The sequence below is a fragment of the Coloeus monedula genome (assembly GCF_965178545.1).
Source record: "Coloeus monedula genome assembly, chromosome: 7".
In the NCBI taxonomy this organism is placed as follows: domain Eukaryota; kingdom Metazoa; phylum Chordata; class Aves; order Passeriformes; family Corvidae; genus Coloeus; species Coloeus monedula.
The window spans coordinates 21,313,692-21,338,659 of NC_138787.1; the positions used below are offsets into that span (position 1 = coordinate 21,313,692).

General features: G+C 38.0%; 1 protein-coding gene across 1 annotated transcript in view; it reads left to right on the plus strand.

Annotated features, from left to right (window-relative positions):
- STK39 (serine/threonine kinase 39) overlaps nucleotides 1-24,968 on the plus strand; it is a gene marked incomplete at its 3' end in the record, with an annotated part of 86,615 nt that overhangs the window by 40,200 nt on the left and 21,447 nt on the right. The window contains exons 11-13 of the mRNA XM_082285416.1: nucleotides 8,732-8,854; nucleotides 8,979-9,011; nucleotides 10,984-11,051. Coding sequence (XP_082141542.1) covers nucleotides 8,732-8,854; nucleotides 8,979-9,011; nucleotides 10,984-11,051 — 224 coding nt within the window. The remainder of the gene's footprint in view (nucleotides 1-8,731; nucleotides 8,855-8,978; nucleotides 9,012-10,983; nucleotides 11,052-24,968) is intronic.

The window sequence follows — 24,968 nt, forward strand, 5'->3', positions numbered from 1 at the left end:
ACATCCCAGCAGGGCTGTGTGGGATTTACTGGCAGCAGAGGGCAGCCACAGCCAGTGCTCTGCAGCCCGCAGGATCCATCCTGCCTGAGCTGTGTCTGGAGTCACAGGCTGGGAGTCTGTCTCTAGCTCTGGAGTTTCAAATGCTGTGGGCTGGTTGAATGCATGCTGCTTCTTGATAGCTGGCTAAAATAGAAACACTGGGGTTTTAGAAAATTGGATTTTATAAAAATGACAGATCTGTTAATTATTTTCATGTTAATTTATAACTTTTTTTGGAGAACTATACTCAAGTTTTAATTTGATCACTGTAGTATTTCTAAAATTGTCTTGAATAAATTCACGTCTCTTTAAAATCTGTGTGGAATGCAGAATGTGTATTACAGTAATTTCTGTTATGTACATAAGCAAATGGAAACCTTGGAAAAAATAGAAAAGGGTAGAAATTAGAATTTCACCTTGAAATGGTGCTTTCAAGCCTATGAGTTTGAAAGTAAGTGAAAGTCATAGTAATTTCTTCTTTGAATTCTACAGTAATAGGTTGTTTTCCTAAATACTTTTTAATGTATCTCTAATGCTGACAGTGAAATCTACCTTATAATAAGAGGTTTCTGCTACCGAATAATGAAAGCTCTACATGAGGCTGTATTTGTCTTCTTTTTTTTTCACCTCCGGTTATTTTAAGAAAGTAAACAGTTTGAATGGTAGAAAAGCATGGTGGAATTGGAAAATGATGATTATGAAGGTGGATCTAGTGATCCCTCTAGTGGCAAGTCTTCTAGTAGTGATTCACCGTCATGATGTGCATTCATCTGAGCAGCCAGAAAAGAAAGCTCTGAAGATCTGGATCTTTCTTCATCATCTTTCAGAGTACTAAGTTACTTCACCAATTTGCTGTATCTTTGATTTGCTTTTTTTTGATTCTTGCCAGTATCCTCTTGGCTTTGACACCTTAATTTGATTGGAAGGGTGGAGGGAAGCAGGCAGGGAAAAGAAAGAGGATAGAAAAGAGCCTTGCTCGGCATGTGTGAATTAGCTGTCGGGTCATGCCTGATAGCCATTTGGGATTCCTTGTGTTTGAGGTGAAGTGATACTTTTGTGGAGCAATGTATCTCCTCTGCAGAATTAATTGAAAACATCCTCCTCAGCACAGGTGCATGTTCATGCCTGAAAGGACTATTGTTAAAATGTGAATGAAAGCATTATTTGCAGCTAATAACATTCAGTAATGAAGTTTATGTAGTGGAACTAATAAGTGGAGAAATAATGTCTGAAAATCAAAAATCATACTGAGTTACTAAATTTGCACATTTCCCATGTGGCAGGAATTTCAGCAAAACTGCAATTTCTCAAAGCAAAATCAGATTCCAGTTTTGGACTCAGGCTGAAAGCAGAGATAATAAATATGTTGCAGTATTTAGGTAAAACCTCATGTTTAAGGAAAGCAGAATTAGGAGTTCAGGGAATACATGCACTTGTAAGCAAGATGTTTTGGTAACAAAATAGTGTCTTACTTTGAGCCACTACATTTTGCTGTCTCTAAGCAGCATTATCCCAGCAGTAGAAGAATTGGTGAAGAGTGGAAAGGGGGAGGGTGTTGGACAAGGAATCCCCCAGAGTGGGTGAGGACTTGGTACACTGCTACATTCACTGGTACTTTTCTTGTCATTTCCTCTAGAGGTGCAGGAATGTGCTCCCTCATCCCCTCTCTCTTCAGCTGATAATGGCTTTGTTTTCCTCTCACTGATAGCTCCGCTTGGGAGTGTAGGTAAGATTTTGTGGCACTCTTCTCAATTGATGGCAGTGCCCTTGGGTGTCACACTTGTCATCATGCAAGCATGATACTGTTTGGCTTATAAAAACAAACCTGTACCATAAATATTTAAAGCAAAGGGTCTTTTTTTAAAAACAGTTCTATTTTTTTGTTGACTTCTGCTGTGTTATCCCTTAAAAAGGGTGCTCTTCCAGAACCAGTAGAAAGCTGAAGAAGTCCTGTTCAATGCAGAATTATCAGACTCCTGTATTCAGTAATCTTTCATGAAGAAAGATACAATGATCTTACATTTCTTGACTTTAAGGTGACAGTGTAATTGATTCCTCTAGTTCTAGTAATTGATTCCAGTAGTTTCTGCGTATGAGTATGAAACACTGCAAGTTCTGTCTAACTTTTTCTCCAAGTAGGAGGAAAAGCGAAGAAAGACTAAGGTTTTTTTCCATGATGATATTTGCAGCATGCAGAATGGTTTAAGAGGAGGGGACACTAACACCAAATTACTGTGATATCTTAACACCTTTTGAGTTCTACGAAGCAGAAATGCCAGAGTATTTTTTACAAAGGTAGTGGTACATCCCATTAATAATGATAGCCTCCCTAAATTGTGGTGAGAAAAAACAAGGGTTTGAATGCATAAAACACATTCAGGTTTGCAGAAGTTTTGTGGCTTCCATCAAAATAAAAATAAGACTTCACAATATAATGAATTCAGAGGAGTTTAAGAACAGTCAGCAGTGAAGGGGTTAGGATAGTCACCTGACCTGTGAGACTGGGTTGGATGTGGACCTTCTCCTGAGGTAGTGCTTCAACTCTTCAGCAAAGGATGATGTAAACATGTGGGAATTCATGAGCAGTCTTGGACCTCAGGTTTTTTTTTTTTTTTTTTTTTTTTTTTTGCAAAAATGTGATAACATTGCAGGTGTTCTTATACAAAAAGAACGGTGTTCTTTTGCTTACATATGTATTGTATAAAGTGACTTCATGCCTTTAACCTCAGGTGGTAAGCTGTGATTAAAGATGTAACTGTTTTAAGCAAAACGCTTGTGCCATGATTGGATACACAAGGATAGGCAGATTTTTTTTGTTGCATTGGAATAAAAATAAATGCATAGGGGTGGAGATTGAAATTTGCTTTTTTGTCTTAGGAAACAATCAGGAAAAGTTTGGAAGATGGTGAAAGGTAAAAATTATAAAATCTGTTTGCTCTATAGGCTTAAGCTGTGTATGGAAGGAACTGGTCTAGGGATTTTTTTGAGAGAATAATATACAGAGCAGAGTGTGGTGCTAAAACCAAAATTGTTCAGTAATGTCCTATTCCTTATCATTGTTCTTTCTGTAAAATCACTAGCATGGAACTGGCATGGGAACTGGTTTTATAAATACTTCTCATGAAGTTGTATGAGAAGTGAAGCTTCTGTAACTTGTGATTAAAAAAAAAAAAAAAAGGGGAGCACTGGCTATGCAAAAACCCTCACCTTATCAATTACCAAGTAAATATCCATACTTTGAAAAGTATATTTGTTCTATAAGATCTTCTGGGATTCTGTAACAGTGGGAGTCCAGTCTCCTATAAGAACCAGCGTGAGGTGAAGGTATACAGCATCAATTGACTGGTCTTTCTTTTTTTCTGCTTGAAAGTAAAATTTAAGCTTTTATGAGGACAGACTCAGAAAATTAAAAAGGTGAGGTTTTTAAATAACCACCTTGTCATTACTGCTCTCAGGGGCATGTGGGATTGGTTGTATCTTGACTACTGTACTGGCATATGTAGCTGAAGGGCATCCGTGGTAAAATAAAAGACAACTCTATCTCCAGATAAAGCTAAGCTGCAGTATTTCTGGAAGGATATGTGTTTAAAAAATAAAAAAGTACAGATTGCCCTCTGTAGAGATACACAAATGCAAAAAACAAACAACAGCACTGATTATTCTCTAGTTAGAAACTAATAGGAAGCAGTGTCAGGGTTCCACAAAGACTTTTGCAGATGCTCTTCAAGTGTGTGGAATCTACACATTTGCTGCTCTCCAGGAGTTTAGGAACAAATTAAATTTGGGCTCTATGTTACCTGTATATGGAGGGTGGCAAGGCATCTTCCACAATACTCAATACTAATGTTTATTAGTGCCATCAGTTTTGCTTACACAAATGCATCTTACTTCCCATGCTTTCAGGTCACCATTCTCTTTCTGTGGAATAAAGTTTAAAAATGCTGGTTTAAATTTATCCAGGACTCCATCGCAAATATTCAGTTTCCAGAGCTTCAATAAGAATACCTTAAATAATTTAGATAGTGGGAAAGTCAATGTTACTAGTTCAGTCATCTTCCTGCAGAATGAGAAAAAATACAGTGGATGTATAATATTGCTCTTACCGACAGAATGGATTTGTAATGTAGTCTAAGATCACGTGCTGTACCATGTATGAAATGCAGTAATGCTTTATGTGTACGCATTGGTATCCCACAGTTTATCCTTTAATTTATTTATTAAATTTAGACACTGAAATAAAATAATAAAACTGTAAGTGGGCCCAGTTCTTTGCTGTTTTGAGCAGTTGTGAATAAGGAAGTAGAAAATTCTTAATGTTCAGAAAGTGTTCATTCCCTTCGCTGTCATGTAACAAAAATAAATTTGTAAAGAGAGTGCAGCAGCTAAAGAATCAGTAATGAATAATAGATTCTTCTTATCCCAGTCTCTAACATCTACATACAGTGAGCATTCAGTGCCTAGAAGACAACAATTTATGTTTTGCTTCCCTGTGTTGTAGCCTTCTTTTCATCAAGCCTTGGGAAATGTGGGCAGCTTCTGCATTCGCTAATGGAGTTCTCTCTGTGTTAGGGTGATTAGGGCTGACCTTCATTGGGTGGGATTTACAGCTGCTGAGTTCATCTGTAAACACACATTCTCCTGGAAAGCTAGTGCATGGTAGTATTGGCAGGGAATGTTAAATTACCTGTATCCTCCTTTAAAAGAGTGGGGACAAATAGTTCTGTTAGCAGCTTAATTTATACTTAAATATTTGTGACTGTATTGTGTTCTGCAGTAAGCTTTAACCAGGAACAACATATACAACAATACTGCTACTTCCATTATAATGACGCACTGATTTGTCCAAGCACTCTCTGTTTTAACTGATGTTCATAATGTATTTCTTCTGCAGCTGGGGTAATGTTGCGGTGGCTTATTAAGCTTTTCCTCCTAGAAACTGCTACATTACAATGCTCTGAGCTGCTTTTGTGTTGGCTGTAGCTTAACTGCCAGTCATTCAAATTAATTTTTTATTCTCTGGTGTCTTTTGACTTATGTGAATCTGTTTTCTAATATGTGTTAATTTGTCTTGTAAAACTGAACTTTCATTGTTTTTTTTTATTAGCTAAAGTTATGATTCAGTTTAGTTCCCATTTTGGAAGGATCATTTAAAATTTTAATCAGTAAAACCCAAATTAGAATTGAGCGTGTTTTAATTTGTTTTCCTTTCCCTCTGAAATACTTCCTGAGAGATACACAATTTTTAGCATAAGGAATTACTGATGTTGTGTGTTTTGACTGAAACTGATGGGGAAATTGCATTTGTATGGCTACTGCATGCAATGTAAAATTTAAACTAACTTGCTTCTTATTTTTGTAGATACACAGGAAGTTTGTTTGGGTTCCATGCTCTGTCTGGATTTGCTTTTTGCCCTTATATAAATAGCTTCATTTGTTTGTGGCTTTATTTCTCTCTGTAAAATGGAAGATCTGTAGCGCAGGGTATCAGTAAAAATATATAGAATATTCTCAATTGCCTTAATGCTGTAATTATTGGAGTGAAACGCAAGCATGCTGCCTGTGGTACCAGTCTGCTAGCAGTATCTCAAATGATAGCCAGAACGGAAATTTAATATGTTATATAAATTATATATATTTCCATCCAATATCTGATACTAGAGTTAGATGTTTACGATGAACAAAGAGACAATTTATTTGCAGGCGTGGTGTGCCACTTGTGCTCTTTCCTTCACCTAGGGAGGGTACATGCCCTCCATATCTAACTGATTCTATGTGGCTTTAACCAGAACTGAGTGAGCAAAGCCAGGCTTGTTAGTCAAAAAATTGTGCAAATGAGTTCACCAAGCGATGCAAGTGTTAAACACGCACACCAATTAAAAAACCTTTGTAGACAGCAACTTCACATTTTTGAGAGTTGAATAGGTTGGGTACTTTGCTCTAAGCTGAAATTACAATTTCTTTCCTGTGAATGTGTGCTGGTGGAAATCAGTCTGATTGAAACAGACTACCAGTAAAATTGTTTTTCTGCTTTCAGAAACCTCTCAAGAAAATACTTTGATTTAACACGGTATTTTGCTTTGTACTACATTTCTTGTCCTTGAGCCATTTGTTTATTGTTTATTTAAAGGCGGTCTATTTAAAAACTTGAACTGCACTCCATCTTCATCAGTAAAGTTTTCTCCTAGAACTCTCTGCAAATGATACAAGCATCATTAAGCCCCATTAAAATCATTCTCTGTAGAATAAGTCTTCAAAACAACTGAAGATGGAAGCAGAAGATACATTGATTAGTGCACGATGCAGTGTTTGAATGTGTCTGTAAATCAGTATATCCTATTGTGCTGGAAAAGCATGTGTTTAGTTGTGGATGATGTCCTCTCCTAGGTTTGTGTAGAGCCATTTGGGAGATGTCTGTGCTGTTAAACAAAAGCCTGCCTCAGTCCTTGAAGGATAATAAATTACATCCACAAGCAGCAGGCACATTGCCTGCTAGATTACCTCGTGTCTGTACTGATCCCTGATGATGTAGACAGTAAGAGCCTACTGATTGTGCCTGGGCTGATTGCAGCTGAGTAAAGAATTGCTGTGCTACTGCTTCCTTTGGTGTCTGCCTGGTCCTTCCTCCCAAACACACACAAGCTTCTTCTACAAAGCTTGGAGGCAGCTAGGCTAAAATTGGTGCAATAGGAGCTTGGTATGGGAAACGGGGAAAATAGTGCAGAATTTGTCCATCAAGAGATGGAGTAGGGTATTCCCCCAGTGTCCTGCATAGGTTTCCCCTCTTCTCAGTTACAAATGAGAACAAAATATGGAGAAACTGAGTAGGGCACTCTAATTTGGTTGTACAGGGAAGAAATGTAAGGGAGAAATATCATAAAGGCTGAAGGAAATACAGAAGTGCGGTGAGGCTCTGGAAACTTCACCCTTTCCTCTGGTTTAGTCTTACATGTGCAGAAGGGAAGGGAGAGGAGCAGGTGGGTGTTTGGGAAGTGAAGGAAAGAAGAGTGGAAAAGAGTCCAGACAGACATCAAGATACCTTTTTGTGTATGGACAAGGTTTTGAAAGAAGGCTCCTATCACTGATGCTCTTGTGGTGTCAGGCCAGCCAGCTCCAAAGTGTGCTTGGCCCAAAGCCAGTACAGAAATAGCTAAGTACCCAGCTCTCTATGAAAATCTGCTTTGGAAAAATTGTATTAATGCCTGCATTACAGTTTCCTTGGAAGTTCATGGTCTCAGACTTGAAGTGTTCTATATTATTTTCATGCCATGCATCTTGCTGATATGGTACCTGAAGGAATTTAGAAGCAGCTGGAATTTGTCACATGCTGCATCTCTCTGCACGTTATGGTATGCAGCAAATCAGAGGGGTTTAGAGCAGCGCTAATACCAGTTTAGTCATTCTTTTAAGTTTCATTATGTTGAAAAACACCGTAATTTTTATAGTCACAAATTTGATTTTTATATTTAGGTTTTTCCCCTCTTTTGTGTTTTCCATCACTGCCACCAACCAACAGTATGTAGAAGCAAGCTGATCAGTGTTCATACTATGCAAGACATCAAAACACCACACATGGGAATCTGCAAAACCGAAGTTGAACCAGGCAGTTGTATAATGCTGTGGGTACTGGTAAACAGGATATGCAATTTTGTGCTAAGACCATCTAGTTAGTTATTTTTTAAAGTTATTTTTACTGATATCTTCTCCATTAGTTGTTTTTGGCCTGAAACAGCTTTTCTGCCAAATTAGCTCTTTCTTTTGTGTGCTGTGAATGTTTTGTTCCTTTTATTCTATTACCAATGTACAGGCAGTTTTCTGAAATAACTTCTTTTCCTTTCTTAAATTTGAAAAGCAGGAGGAAATCCTTTAAGCTTTACAAAATTATAGTACTGTGGAGCTTACCCGTACAAGGATTTGAAGTTCTGCAGTGGGAACTGTATGTTGGTTCAGTGATGTGAAATAATTAGAGAAACTGATTCTAATCTGAACACCGTCGGGGCTGCTGGTTATTGTGCTGTGCTTCCAGACATCTCGAGGGTCTCAAAATGCATAGGTGTGGGAAGAGTTATTGGATGAATGGTTGTGGGCTAAACGTGATCTGGGGCAAAACAAGCGTGTTGTCCGGCTCTGAAAAAGAGCAGTGTGGCACCATAAGAGTATTTGATTTTCAGATTTAGCTGCAGGATAGTCCTATGATGCCTCATTGGTCTGTTTATCTACAAGAGTTGGCCCAGCTAGTCTGGTGTGATGCATGCCTGCCTACCTCAGGCTGCATACAGCTGCTGCTTTTTTTTTTTCATAAGGATAACTTTGCTGTTAAGGTATTCTTAAAACCTCTACATGTTTTAAAGCTTTTTAGCAGAGCAATCACATTTTTGAGACTTGCGTCCCAAGAACAACCTTGTCTGTGTAACTTCTGCTTCCTTGAATAGCTTCCTTTCCTTTCAAGCAGCGAACAGTTGTCATCTACTTGAGCTTGTTCCTAAGTGGTAGTAAAATATATCCAAGCCCTATATGAATTTTCTATAGCTTAGCTATTCCCACTGGCTTAAGGAGGTCAGATATTAGAATGTTAGTGGCTCCTGCAGCAAATTAATGAAAGCACATAGAATAAAAATAGCAAATAATTGCTGATTAACCAGAACACCAATATAGACTAAAGGTGTCTGTGTAATGGTAAACAATATTTTGGTAGGTCAGACGAGTGCCAGGTTCCAGTGGTCACCTCCATAAAACAGAAGATGGGGACTGGGAATGGAGTGATGATGAAATGGATGAGAAGAGTGAGGAAGGCAAAGCTGCTATTTCTCAGGAAAAGGTACTTTCTGTTTGTGCCAAGACATTTATACTCTGCAAGATATTCTTTCTGTTAATTGTTAGTATTTCTGGATCTTTGTTGCATAAAGCTGTATAGCTCATATCTCACTGTGTTTGTTTTCCAGTCACGAAGACTGAAAGAGGAGGAGAACACAGAGGTAAAAATGTCTTTATCAATTTTTTTTCTTCCACACGTTTGAGTGAAGGGATTTCTTTTTCATGTCTGCTGTTAAAAATGTGAATTGAGGTGCAAGTGTTGTTCTGCAGCCTTGTGTAGCAGGTCTTGTGAGGATAGAGCTGTATGCCATTGTGCCTGTAACAATGAACTTCAGCACACGGTGGATAAGATGGATAGGAATTTAAAAATCATGTTATGTTTGTGCCCAGGAGAATTCATGAAGATAGGTAGTTTGGCTGTTTTAAATGAATCTTCGTAACTGGATCACACTAATTGCTGTCTGTCAGGGTAATGCAGGCTGCGTTGGAGTAGCCAGAACATCTCCAAATTATTTTTTCTTCTTAGGATCTGTATCATGACATGTAGCTTATAATTAAAATATTTCCTTCCATACACAGTAAAATAGTTCAGTACTGAAGCATATTAGATTTAATTCAGAAGAATAAAATACTGTATAGAATTTCATGGCCCTGTGCTGAGTGTGGGAAGCATCACTGCTATAAACAACTGTTTAATAGGATTATGGCTTACAGACTAAATGGTCTTTAAAAATGTCTTTTCTTTGGGTGGGTGACCCTTGCCACTTCACCTGTAGTTTTAGATTCTCAGATTTTCGTTGGTGTCTGAGAAATCTTCTAAAAGCCTAGCAGCTTCCTGCTGGATTTGGTCCTGTTAGCTCCTCTGATGACCCCAGACTCTCCATTGCAGACCTAATTTACACAGCTCTTCAGCATCTGAGCTACCTTATGTAAGTTGGGTACAAAGAAAGGCTTTTACCACACAGTCTTTCTGTCTTAGATGTTGAGAGTTCTACTGCTTGTGCCTCAGTTTATATAGGTAACTCATAATAAAAAAAGTTGCTTAATTTATGAAGGAGAAAAAATCCTCTGCTTGAAGTCTTCTGTTGATTTTTATCTGAAATGCTCTAGAAGATGACTTGGAAGTAAGACTAGTGCATCTTGTCACTGTTGGTGTGTGCCTCTTGGGTCTTTGGGATGCACATTCCTGTACACTGACATAACATGTCTGTTGAAGATGCAGAAATAATATAGTATAAAGTATAAAGTAGCTTATGTGAATGGAAGGAATTTAATTGAAGCAGAAAAAATCCTTCTCTTATTTTAGTGATTGTGAAAAATAATTTTCCAAATATTCATTAATGTTTGCTGAAAACACAGAATATAAAATATGGATCTTGTGTAACTTTTTAATAGCTTTGATATGGAAAACTGTTGAAAAAAATGAAATGTCAAATGAAATTTGTGATGCAAGTCTTTATTTTGGGAGGGCTTTTGAACCCTTTGTAACCTTGGAACAGGTTGTTCTGTGAGTGGTGACAATATGCCAAGTTGGGTATGAAATCATAGTAGGGTAGAGGAGCCTGGTGCATTCTGTATGTAGAATACACTTTTGCTTGAGGCTTCATACAGATTTTAGTTGTGAGCTGGGGAGGATATTGCAGTGTGAGGGAGGAGTGGTAATGTGAAAGATATCAGTGTTCCTGATTTTTCTCTGTGAAAGACATCCTCTGAGCTGTGATACCTGCTATGGTACGCTGCTAGTTCCTTGAATATGGGTAGATGTACGACTTCCTTAACAACCAAAACTGTTACACAAAAATAATGTGAGTAGCAGTTTGGAATTCTCTCTGTGTGCATATTATTTAATAGGTAATTGTTGCTTTGATGCAAGGTGGATTATAAGCTCCTACACTTAGTGCTCTAATGCAGGCCTTATTTATTACTTGTTTGTCTGTAATTGAAATATGGGAGTTTTACTGGTATCAGCTGTATTTTAGACTGTGTACTGAAAGTGTTTAAAGGGTTCCTGAGAGTTAGAGAATGTGTTAAATATTCTGTGCTAACTTCAGACTGTTAGCATGGAAAGTTTTTTGTGTTTTTTTTTTTTCCTTTGGCATCCTTTACAAGACTTTTTGCTTTTTTCTCTAATAGTCTCAGCCTGCTGTTAGTGAGGAATATAGTGAAGTTCCATGTGCGGTGAATCTTGTCTTAAGATTAAGGTAAGAGATCCTTCTATTTATTTAGCTGTATTATCTTGATTTCCCTCATTACTTTCATAATATTAACATAAAATCAGTGTTGAAGTGCATAATCTCCCAGTATGACCAGTATGAATAGTGTTTCTGAGAGTAATAGCTGTCTTTTGTTTACTGAAATAGTATAAAATGAAAAGCAGAGTATGAATGTGTCTTCAGGCGAAGTGTACCCTTCATTAAGTATTTTCTTTCTTTTTTTTTTCCTTATAATGTAGAATCACAGTGAGAAGTTTTTAATGAGTTTCTTTCACACTTCAGCAGTCAGCCTCTGACAGAAATAAACCATAGCTGTATTACAAGTTGCCTACTTAAAATGTTTTTCACTGGCAAGTTTGATCAGCCAGTATGGAGAAGTGATGGGCATTTTAGAAAATGGGTACAAATATGTTGTCGGACTTAAATTTTTATTTAGTTAAAATGAGTCAGATTACCTTTAATTAAAATCAGTTTCTAACTAAGATTTGAATTGCTTAATTATACAGTCTAGTTCTTGGATAAAACAATTTTTCATATGAAACTTTCATAGCTTTTTATGTGTATGATAGCTTTTTAATGTTTTTTCTTAAAAAACTTACTACCACTCACTTTAAGACTTGCTTACGTACAGTTTGTGTTGACAGGATATCTATAAGGGGTTATAAATTCCTAATTATTGCTATGGAGAAAAGTTAAATATTATTTATGCTAATAAAAAGCTAAGAAGTCAGAAATAATTAGAAAATTAAAACCAGTATGTTAGAAACAAATAGCAGATTTATGCATAACAAATAGCTTTAAAACAGTAACATCAAAAATTGTCAGTGTCCTGGTTTCAACTGTTAGTAATCAGAAAAAAAACCAATTACACAGAATGAGTGCCAACTTTCAAAATCTGTTTTCTTCCCTTTTCTTTGACTACTTTTCTAGTGACAGCTGCAAAAAAATTGCGTGGCTGCCGAAGGTTATTTACAGAAGGGAGGATTAATGAATTTTATTGTGGGGATAGGGAAGACTTAGAGATTATTTGGGATCATTTTAGTTGTCCAATTTACATAACTGCCCAGTTATGCTATCAATATTCTTTTTCATCTCTCTGCTGACAGGTAGCTGAAACCATTTACAAACAGACCAATTTGTACTGCTATGTGGATGTACCAGCGAGGTGCTTTGGGTATTTATAAATTATCATGAAACCCAGAGAATGATTAGCTTCTACTCAGTTATTTGCAGTGTTGGCATATTCAGAGGGCAAACATTTTAGACCTGCAAGTATAGTGAAATATCAGTGATTGTCCTTTCAGTTTTCTGCAGCTTTTAAGCCAGGAGTGAAGGAGGACTGATCCTGGGAGACTTGAGTTTCCATTTCCACAATGAACTTTCGTTCTTTTTAAGGATACTCTTTAATTCCCGGGTGGAAAAGATTCCCACTCCCTAGAAGCAAAGCTGTAGTAACTAGATTAATTTCTTTTGAACGTTTAGGTGATTATTGGTAGAGGGGGAAGAAACAAGAATTTCAGTTTTAGGAATCAGAAACTTTCCTTTAAACAGAAAAAAATAGTCTTGAAAAGCAGATACACTCTGGAGCCTGTGAACACTGTTGGCAGTGTCTTGAAAAAAACAAAAATCTGATGTGTAATTTGTAGAGTTTGGTTAATTTAACTGTCCTGCTTTTGAGGGAGGAATGCTCTATGGTGCCAGCCTCTGTGCAATGTAAGCTCTGGCTATGTCCTGTCTCAGTGGTAGGAGGTGGGCAGGGTTAGAAATCTTTGCACAGGCTTTGCTTCTGATGGCAGCCTGAGCATGTGAGTAGGGTCAGAGCTGGCACCTGAGCTCTGTGTGTGTGTTTGGGGGGAGGGTAGGGCTGTGGGCTGCACTAGGTACCGCACTTTTCTTTTGGTTGGCACTTTGCGAAGGGCTTATTTGACCATGAGGGCTACAAGCTCTCTCTGCTCAGCCGTGTAGATTCAGAGCTAGTATTCAGAATTTCTTTAAATGTAAAGGCAAGTGTTATTTTGCTTATGGAACATTCACCAAAGCTCAGGGCAGCCACTGTCTGACTATATATATTGTCTTTAGCAAGGTACCTTTGATAGCACCATTGGAGTTGTACTTCCTCTTCACTGTTGACCCTCTGCGCTGTTGAGACTTTGTCACGGAAGTTGATGCGAACATTTAGAGCTTTTTGGGCAGAAACAACTTAATATGAGGCTCATGAGTAGGGACCATAAGGTTTAAAGAGTAGTGCCTGGGGATTTGGGACATGGCAAAAGGTAGAGAGACGGGCAACCTTAAAAAGTAACAAGAGATGGTGGGGGCTGGGCAGGAAGAAAGTGCTCCTCTGCTTTGCTCTTTTTTCCTCTTCTACAGTGGGGCTACACTATGACAGCCCATCACATTTCAGATGATTGCTTTTTTTTCCTAGCAGTATGTTCCAGAACAAGGTTAATAGTACCCATAAAAATTAAAAATTACTTGCACAAAGGAGGAATTCTGGCAGAAGAAACAATTACATTTAAGTAATTCTTTACCTGGATAGTCAGGTTCTGTTATTTTTTTTCCCAATCAGAGCAGGCTTGGACTCACTCAGTAATTCAGTAGGGTGTGCTAAATTAACACCATCCTCTGTTACTGCAAATGCCTTGTTGTGGATCAGAAGCACAACTCACAGTCTGAAATAATCTTTAAAGAATCCCATGGTACTCTTTATACAAGTGGTGGTATTTAACTCCCTTACTCAAGTTGAAAACCATCCAGACTAACTGATTCATCTGTCCTTAACTTGTATTTAATACCTTTCTGTTTTCATAGTTTTCTCAGTGTGAACTAACTTGTTAAAAAATTCTCTACTGTCAGGGTTGCTTCATCAGCTGGAGACAGCAATTTCCAATTTATTTTCTATCTTTTGCACTATTGTGTCTTAGAGTACATTGCCCCAGAAGGGAAATTATCAGCAGTCTGTTTTAGGAAATTCCATGCAAAGCTCTTGAAAGGCTCTAGTATTAAATGCTTAACACAGGCCATTAATGTTTTAAAGCTCAAGTGTAGTTAAGAGACTGTCCTTGAATTTTGCAGTGAATTGAAAATACTGGTTCTCACTGGCTTGATCTAGTGCCACAGCATGTAACTCTGACCCAGACAGAACGATTGTTACATTGAGGTGCTGATGCTTCTGTATCCTCAGCCTCAGGAGGAAGTGGTATTTGAGAGTAGGGAGGAATGAAATCTGTAATCCACATTTTTTCCGGTAAGGCTGTGCACACCGCGTGTCTTGGCAGCAGACCCTGGCAGGAGCTCTGCAAAGAGGAGCCGAAGGCAATTGTCTGTGATTTAGTCCTCCAACAAGACTGTTCACAGCACCAGGGAAAGGAAATGGGGAGGAATTACCACCCTTGATTTGAAGTTTCCAATCTAACCACCAAACTGTTGCCGTTACAGATTTAGGAAAGTCAGTATTAGAGGATTTGACTACTTGGATTAATAACAGAGATATTTCATGTTAAAGTAGGAGACTTATTAATGGTTAATAGTTAAGAATTGCAAATTATCTGAATCAATCTAAGATGGTTAAATTAACTCTTGTGACAGGAAGATAATTTATTGACAGTAATTTGGAATGTCCCAGGATCTAATTTAATACAGTTCCTGCACACTAGATGAATTAAGCCTATGGAAGAATAAAAGGGGAAAATGGAAATGTTTTACTGGCAAATGGAATATTTCTGGTTTTGCTTATTTTAAATGAAGTGTAGAGAAAATGCTAAGGCAGAATTGCCTGTAATGTCACTCTGTTATTTACATACAAATGTTTGTGTGTGTATTTCATAGAAAACATTTCTTCTGCTAATGTAGCTGGAAACTGTGTGGCATTTGATGAGAAATACACCTTCTGGGGATCTGGGCACACACAAGTCCAAGGAGTAGCTGGTAGCAGGTGGTTGCCTGTTCAGCACTGCAGCAGGGGAGTTGTTAGGACTTGAGTCAAATGTGATTTCCTGTGTGTACCAGAACACAGACGATGAGGTATTGCTCACTAGTCTGAGCAGGAGCTCAAGTGCTGATCTTCCTGCTTTTATACTGGCCTGGTTTTTTGACCTCTTTCTTACAAAATTAATTACGTGTAAATCATAGGAAAAATGTACTTGGCTAGAGGTACCTAGTAGAGCTTAAGTTTGTACGTAAGTTTGAGGCTTGCATTTATAGGAATAAACCTTTAAAAACTATAAACAAGCTAACCCCAAAATCTGTTCTGGCCAGGAGCAGGATGAGTTTGATAATTGGCTTAGTACCATAAGTCAAAGTTATCAATGAATTTTTTTATTATTATTACTATTTTTTTATCCTTCTAGTTTTGTTTTCTTAAGCAAAAACTTCCATTTCAGTCTCTTTTGTAAGAAGTGGGGCTGGTGTGTATCTTTCACCAAGAATAGGTATTTCTCAACATTTTTGCTATTATAGTGGCTTCTTTTATCAAGTATATTTAATGACAAAATCCACAAACAAACTCCCAGCTGTGGAGTAGATTTACTGCAGTAAAGTAACAAAACTTCTCTATTAGTCTGGGAATTGATCCAGTAAAAAACATCATGAACAAAACCATTTGTAGGATTCTTGAAATAAATGTACCTGTAATTACAGTATTGAGCTTTATTTTGCCATCACCTCTAAGGGTTTGTCCTGGGAATCAGGGAGGTGTGGGATGTGGCTACTGAACTGAATTTTATTTTCACAGCATGGAGATTTCATTTAAATAGCCTGTATAACCATGATTAAATCATGACTGAAATCAATAAGCCAGAACCCTTGATTAAACTATTGATTCTAATCCTGCCTTTTCTTTTTACATCTATTATTTCCTTCAAAGCTTGCTTTTTAAAAATGATAAATTATGTATTTATTATTCACTACTTAAGCATGTTTTTATGCCTTGCTGTATTTTTATTGAAAATAAATTAAAATTTGAAAAACTTATTTTAATTATGACCTAGATTATCCTGTATGCAATTGCTATACCATCACTTCTTTAATAAAGAAATGATATATTTGTTTATCAAAACAATTCTTGTATGTAAAATTTATAATTATTGAGCTAAGGAATCAATATATTTTTTTTGCTTATTAAATATAGGTTATGAAGATTTGCATGTCTAAATATTTAGATGAAAAGGAATTAGGCTTTTAACCTGCACAGCTGTGGTTGTAAATTATGCAGGAATTGCATTTGGGGGTGTTGCTGATACTGAAATTTTAAAATGGCTAGAGCTTTTTTATTCCATTCTGAAATTTTATTGTACTATGTACAAAAGAAAAAAAAAGGAGGAGAAACAAAAAATGACAATGAAGCCTAAATACCACCCCCAACCTTCTTTATGTTAAAGGAAACAATTTAAAGCTTGAATTGACCTCAGTATTGAAAGTAATTTTATTTGTATTATTAATGGCATGTACATTACTTGTCGACTGTAATAGGGTTTGCATTTTGATAATTCAAAATTCGATTCTAATTAGACATTTTTCTAATACTTTTTAAAACACTTCTTTTACCTTGAGAGACCACACTCTTCCTTTAGCGGGGGGGGATTCCGGGTTCCGAGTGCAGGGGAGCCGGCTGGAGTCACGATACGAACACCGATACGATTTGAGCATCGTGCTCCCTTTATTGTTTACTTACACTCACTTATATCTACTTTACAAAGCTTCACGCCCTATTCCCACGGGACAGCCTCTAAGCAGCGGGGGAGCCGACCAGCGTGTAGCTTTTCCCAAGGCTGTTCAAGGCTGCCTGCAGCCAGGTGTCTTTCTGGCCTATCTGCAGCCTGAGGCCCCTTCAGGGGTGCTTCTGCAGCAGCCCTGGGGTGCCCAGACTGCCCAGACTGTCCTGGGGTATCACATGCCCCTGTTTCACGAGGAATCACTCTACATCTTCCATCTTCATCCATCTGCTCTAGAGATGCCTGTGAATGTGGTGCTGTACATTGGGCAGGGCTGGAACCATTTGAAACAATTTTTTCTGTTCCCACTTAGTGGTGTGGTTCTCTGTCTTTCCACTGGTAGGCGTGTTCTGGGACTGTACTGGGTCGCTGCAAAGCAGCCAGGTTTTGGTTGGTTTGTTTGTGACTTCTGATAGTTTTGAGGGGAAGGCAAAATTTTAACTGAACTCATTTTATTTATTCTGTTTTGCCCCACAAGGCATTTGTCACTGCTCCTCTAGTGTGTCCAGTGGATGGCCACAGGAGGTGCACTGGGATACAGGCGTGACAAGGATTTAACATAGGAGCAGGCTTTGCTGGTGAAGCTGATTTGCTGGAAAGATCAAGTTTGGCAGGATAACCAGATGAAACCTTTGAAGATTTTACAATAAAGCTTAGACTTCTTTCCATGCCTCCCACTCTTTTTGATAAGCTAGTCAGGATCCATGACTTTTAGATGGATGATATGCAGGTTGTTATCATTTTTATGGTGTCTCAGATGTCTTTCTGGTTTACCTACAAGTCTCCTTTGGTTCTGATGGTAATATACTGATAGGTCATCAGGACTGTAAAAGTCTGAGCCAGTGGCATTAAAAGGATGAACCCATCCAGGGAGTTTTTGATTCAACATGTATAAAATTTTCTTCGATTTGGATAAAGTAAAAAGTTTCTCTGTGCTTTCCCCTCAAAGACTGTTTTGTGCACTGGGGACTTAAAAGGTTCTATATAAAAACTCCATATACCTGTAGAAGTTGTTCTAAGTCTTTTATCTTGTTTTCATAAATAAAATCACTTTTGTAGGGCTCTATTCTGAAACACCGTCAGCCTCCTGGCAATGATTGGCCTTTTACGCTTTCTGATTTAAGGAACTGAAATTTTGCTTCAAGCATTGTGGCTATTTTTCAGCGCTTTACTTGAAGAATTTTTCACTGGAATAACAGGTTATAATCCCTCTTCTTGTGCACCAGGCATGCAGAAGCATACAAAGCAAAGCTTTGCGTGCTTAATCTCTGAGTTGCTCTGGTATTTCTTATCAGTCAGGCAGATGGTGTACCACTTCAGCCATGCAGCTAATACAGGTTTGACTTCCTTAAACTGTGCACTGATCAATAATATTTGGTACCAAGACATACAGAGATCTTTCAGAGATACACTCAGAGTGGATAAGTTAAATTATAGGCAAATCCAGAAAGGCAACTATAACCACAATGCGCTGTAATGTTCAACAAAGTGATCAAATCATGTGCATGTTGTCCTCTCTGTTATGAAATTCTCTCTCAGAATACTTCCAGGTGATTATTTTTTAACATTACTGATGTTATCTGTACTTAATTCCAGTTCTTTCTAGGGAAAAGACTGTTTTAGATCACTTCTGGTTTCTACCAAGCATTGAGATTTTACCACATTAATAAATTCTAAGTATAACTGTGTACTGCCCTTCCTTGTATTTCAAGTACTTGTTAAAAACTGATGCTTTTCAGAAGTTAAATCTTTACCACTGCTCTTAAAAAAACTTCTGTGCTACTTTAGGAATAATTTCAGAGGAAAAAACTTATGATCAATAATGCCATCTCTGCTGCAAAAAATCTTGATAGCTCTTCCCCAAAGTTATTCCCACCTGCTGATGTATGAGAGCATGTAGGAAGTGTGAACCTCAAAAAAGATGATGCAAGTGAATACTGCTTTTCACTGTCTGTGCAGTGAAATGAGTCACTGATAACTGAGGCAAAAAATATTGTTTCAGAATTTGCTGCTTGACTTAGCTGGAAACGAACATAGCAAGTCAAAAAATTGAAGGGCTTTTAATGTTCTGATTTAGCCTCTGGCATCAGCAACTGCAGAAAAAGAGAAGAAGCATATTTGGATATAGATATATCTAAAATGTCTCTAGTTCTAACACTTCTTTGTCATGATATGTAGACTTGGGGCTGTAAACTAGTGGATTGAGAGAAAGGACTTATGTATGTCACTTTTAAAATGTTAAACATAGTTTTGCAGACTTGTGCATATCAGTTCTCTTCTGTTTCTTCTGTCACACGTTTTCTTAGTTTCAGTTTCCTATCCCCATCCATTTCTACTAGACTGAAAGCACCCTTGTTTCTTTTGAGCCTTAAGCAATTTGGACCTATTAGCTATGGATAGAAGTGCTGTAAGGACCTTTCCTGAGGGAGGAGCTGTCAGCTGCCTTGGACAGTGTTCCTGGCTGATCTGATTGTGACCATAACAATTCCCTTGGTGGCTGATTTTTTAATGTACACTTGCCTTTTCTGTGTGGTAAGTGCCATACAGATAGTAAATCTTTAACAGGTAGCTGCTATCTCATTCCAGCAGCTTAACAGCCAAATGACAGTGTTTCATTTTGACACTGGCTGTTTTCCACTCTTTAAAGCATCATATGGCTGTGCTTTGCTGTTAGTGTTGCTGTTACCTCTTGATGTGTACTGGTTAACAAGTGTTTGCATCATCTCAGGGATCTGCTTTTTAGCCAAGATCATGTGATGATTAAATAGTAGTCATCAAGGCAATTGACAAGAAAGCATTTAATCATGTGAGCATTTTTTTGTGTATTTAGCTGTTGAGTCCTATACCTTGATCTTGAAACATTGTATACTAAACATATTTCCTTCTTCCAGTAATATATATAAAGGGGGCTAAGTTGTAAACTCATGCATGGAGTTTTTCCAGAAATTTTTTTATTTACCACTGAAGTAAATGGTAAGGTTTTAATGGACTTCAAATAACTGTTTATTTTGGGACTACATTTTATTAATACAGAGGGAGATTTTAGTCCCATTCTTCTTGGTGGCAATCTGAAAGTAGAAGAGAATTCAAACATCTCTTTTGCTCTTACCAAAAGTTAGCAGCGATGCCTTTTCATTTAAGTTAGAATTGACCTGAAGTAATTAAAAGTAAGTTGAGAAGAACCATCTCCACAGTGCTGAACAGGCATGATCTGCTCTTGATAGTATGGTAATTTGTAATGGAGAAGCCTGGATATTGATTAGTAAATGACAACTGAGCATGAAAGTGTTAGAAAGAAAGGGGTTTACATAAGCGTGTGGCGAATCCTCAGGAGGCTAATGCTTCTTTACAAATGCTCTGTTCTGTTGTGTTTATATGATCTCACAGGAGCCTTCAAGTTCTGATTCACAAAATTACATTAATAAACAGACTTCCTCTTATTCCTCCTTTGGTTCATCTGTGTGCATAGTACCATGACTTCAGAAGTCAAGAAAAAAAAAAAGGAGGCAGGGGCAGGAAAGAAGTGAGCTGTGATTTCTGTTGAGGTAGGAGAGGATTCTCACTTGCTCTGAACTAGATCAATAGCTAAATTCTCACAGCTGAAGCATAAGAAAATTGTAAGGCAGGGAGCATAAATGTATAGAAAAATGAAACCTGGTTAAACCTTGAATATGGGGTGAATGGATATGTTTACTTTCTAAAATTTTATTCTCTGATCCTCTTTATAATATTGAAAATAAAGTGTCAGTTTGTATTTCACTGTTGTGAGTCTATTAACTATGTTCTGTAAATAAAGTTGAAATAAAGTTTTAATTAATCAAAACCGAGATAAGAAACAGATACTATAGATGATCAGTACAGGTATTTAATACTTAAAATTCTGCTTTTAATAAAAAATACAACACTTGTGAAATAAGCTAACACTATGAAAACAAGGCTGCATGGGGAACTGTGTTTATCTTGTGCTTTCTGCCTTAAGCAAGTGAAAGGAAAAAATGGGTGACACGTTATTGAGAGAAGGCAGATGACCTTTTGAATTTGAGTGACATTTGGTGAGGCCAAATAACATTTGTCTCTCCAGCATTTTTTCCAGCAAGAAAAAAAATGTGAGTAAATTTTTTTTTAAACAAACCTGCAAGCCCCAGTCTTCTGCACTTTCCCCCCCTCAATTATTTTTCTTTTGTTGTATGCACAAAGATCTTGCCCCAGAGATGTAGATGAAAATTGGATGAGTACAGCTCTAGGATGTACAACCCACCTATAACTCTGATTAGTCCACTTCATGTTGATGTGAACTTCTGCTTTCTCTGCAGTCTGAATAAACAAGTAATGTGAATTTTTCTGTGGTTTTAATTACACCAACAACTGCAGTGAGATAGTGCAAATGCCAGACTGCTTGCCCTTGCTCCTTAGGCTATGCTGCCCTGTTTTTTCCATTCTAACTTAGTTTGCTTCCATATTAGTTTCAATGCAACTCAAATTTTAGATGGTAGGAGCATCTGTGGGGCTGAAATTTTATATAAGTGAGATAATTGTGATGTGTGTGTGTGTTTTGTTAAAGCACACTGACTTAGACTTGGCCAGTGTCATTAGCCCCTGGTGGTGGGGGAAATTCTGTCCTGGTGGGAATGGGACTTATTAGGAGTATGAGGAGGGGAAAGGCTGACTGATAAAAGGTGCCATGTGGCACCACTGTTACCGTGCTTTTCATAATAAAGTCCTGCTGTTTTGGTTAAAGATGAGCTTATTTCTGGTTCTAGAAAAGAATACATATTCTGCATTCTGCTGTTGTCTTTTCCACTAATGAGTCAGCTGTGGTGGTTAACATTCCGTCAGTACCTGTATTCCTGGACAATTAGCTCTGTACATCAGTCTTTGGAAACCACATGTGATGACTGAGTAGCTGAAGTCTGAAAATGAGACAAGCAATTCAGAGACAAAAAGTGTTCTTACACACATGCACATGTGCACTTCTTTTGGTTTACCTTGTCTGAGAATATTTTTCTTACATTGGGAAGGAAGAATATACAGTTACTTAGCTATGGTAGGATGCATCTCGTCCAGGAGTACAGACTGTCCCTGAGGGCTGTGTGGAAGATGCTGAAGCTTGTGTGAAATTGTCATGGGTTAGCCAAGCATAGTCCTGGAAGTGATGTTCTTGCAAAGGGGTGCTTACAGCTCCTCTGTGACCTGACAGAGCCTATCAGCTGGCCAGTTTGAATATGGACAATTCTTTAAGCCACTTAAAGTTGTGACCCCCTCTGTGATGCACACTTAAGAATAGAAACCCTGAGACAGAGCCTTTCTGTCTCGTTTCCGGGGCTGGGACAGGTGGCTGCAGGCCCCATGCGGGGGCCAGCGGGCCCGGCCCAGGCCCTGTTTGGGCCAGGCCAGGCCAGGCCACGGCCATCCTGGAGCCATGGACCTGTTCCAGCCGTGGAACCCCCCCACAGCCCTGCTATGGGCAGCTCCCCCTCTCCAGTGTGGCCAAGATTCAGCTGCTGTCCGGCAAAGATCATGTGACCAACAGTGATAAGCCACATTCCAGCTGCAAGGCCTAGGTGAGATTAACCCTTTTAGTGCTGTGAAGAGCTGAAAACCTGAGGGAGGAGAAAGAGGAAATGCTTAAAGCTGAAATTCTGTTGTAAAGCTATGATATATCAGAGCACCCATTGTAATTTCATGAGGGCATGGGGGGGTGGAGCGTTCAACTGGTACTTGTGAGCAAAAGCACCTGCGCTGAGATAGGCAGATGCTGACGCAGCTGTAATTTCATGAGAAGTTTGAACAGGAAGAGGTGGAAGCGATGAGGACTTTTGCTCCAAATGGGAAAGGAGAAAACCTCAGTTCTTAGAGATTAAATGTTCCCAGAGCTGGGTAAAGAGAACTTTTATTTCTGAATGGCTCAACCTTAAAATTGTACCCCAAAAAACTTCGAGTGGACCCTCGAAAGCAGTTGTGGGGAAAGCTGCAAGTCGGGCAAGGGACTCACATGCGAGCAGAGAACCAACCCAGGAGGCTGTCTGGTTGTGATAATGTTTTCATAGCATGGACAAGAGAGACTCCTCTTCCTAAATGGACTGAACAAGGTTATTATGGAAGTGGTAAACAGACTGAACATCTCAAGGGTTGTCTTTTTACATTTTCAGTGGGAGAAGGGAGAAAGGTGGGGGGAGGAGAAGAGTTCTGAAGGTGTGGTATGATTTTTTTTTCTTTTAGGTCTGTTAATAAACTTCTTTATATTCTTTCAAGTTTGGTGCCTGCTTTGCGTTTCTCCTAATTCTTATCTCACGGAAGATAAGCAGTAATGAGTATTTTGGGCCAAACCACTACACTAAATAAGTACACTAAATAAGTCACCCCAAGACAGAAATAGAAGCTGATGCTTTAGATAACTCTGCATAAGAAATGGTGGATAAATTTGTGAGGGTAAAAAAGGTAATAAAAAAAAATTGGAAATCTACTGCCTGATACATAATCAAAGTATGCCAGCATGATTTAGTCCTAAAGTTTAATTCCAAGATATCTCATTTTCTTGAATTGCACTTACATGACGGACATTCTGCTTTTAAGGACAAAAGAAATAATGACATTTAATGGCTCTAATTTACAGTTGTATCATTACACAAACAATTTTCTCTTTTAATTCAACAACACAGATCTTTTGTCAGTCATGTGGAACACAGATAATTGACTGTAGCAGGAATTATGCTATCATTAGGTAATTATTTGAAGGCTTTATTTTTAAGTGTGAATGCCTGGAATCTCTTTCATGTCTTATGATTTTGTCAGTACAACCATGTCAATCTGAACAGCTGCATAATTTGTTTATTCTCCAATCCTGATTTTGGTAAATATTAGCATTGTTTTGCAAATAACTTCCTTCAAAACAAATATCTTCCTCTTACATCCTAATGACAGGGTTGCCAAAGTTTGTAGGTGGGGGGCTAAGCGGGTGGCCCTTGTGCTTTTTCGAGTTCCTTGAGGAAGCATTATTCCCTTGAAAATCAGACCTAGCAGTCTTGGTGTGCACATCAAGTGGTCCTGATGTAAACAAAATAATTATGAAGAGTTGCAGAACATGCTTTCACAAAGTGAGAAGTTCTAGATTCTGAAATTACTTCGCCAGAAAGATGGCTGCCAGAATGTCTTAGCATGGTGTGCTTTGGTGTCATCCTTACTCAAACATTTGGAATTCTTCCCTTTGGAGGTGAGTGCATAATGAAAAGCAACTTTCAGTGTAATAAAATGCACAAAAGTACTTAAAATTTACTACTTCTAAAAAGAGATGAGGGATGGGCTGGTTTTATCCATGATAATCAAGGTATATTAGTCTGTAATGGCACAGAGCTAGAAGCACATAAGAGGTATTATAAGAAATGGTGAAGAGGTCTGAGTTGGCATTTTAAAATAGAAATAACTTCTTCACAAATGCATTTGAGAAAATAGGAACCATTAAGAAATGATGAAGAAGATAAAATTATTAATCACAAAGATACTAAGTGCCTTTCTTCCAATCCTATTTCTAGATAGCAGAAATAAAGTTTGTGTGCTGCTGCATGATAAGAGTGTAATGGATGTAAGTAAAAAAAAAAAAAAAAAGGAACAAATGAAACGCTGCTTGGAAACTCTGTTTACAAATAAATCAACAAATCCAAACGGTTGTCACCAAGGGAACTAGCAAACTAATTTGCAGCTACAGTGACATTAACTAGAACCAGAAAAGTGTCTAAAGGCTGGAAAAGAGCATGAGGAGCTTTTAGGGGAGAACTCAAGTGCATCTTCTATTTGGTGGATTATATAATGGGATACATAATTTATGGAAATCAATAAATGTCTGGAAGGTAATGGAATAAGAAGCAAAAGCACTTACAGGCTTCTAGGAAATTAATCTTGCCAAACTGCCATTGTTTTACTTTCCTGAATAGTTGAATACCATTATAGAGAAAGCAGCAGTGTCCTAAGTTCAAAATAGTTCAGAGTGTAACAATTCTCAATAGCAAAGTTGGATTGCTGAATACATATCAAACTTTATTGAATTTTCACCTTCACTAAAATAAACTGATTTGACTGCTTAACTTTTTATTTGGGATATTTTGGAATTTGGAGACAACATGCACCCTGTGTGCAGCCAGCTGGAGGAAAGAGTGTATCAGGAGCAGCTCATCTTTCATAGAGCTGTGAAAAGCTGGTA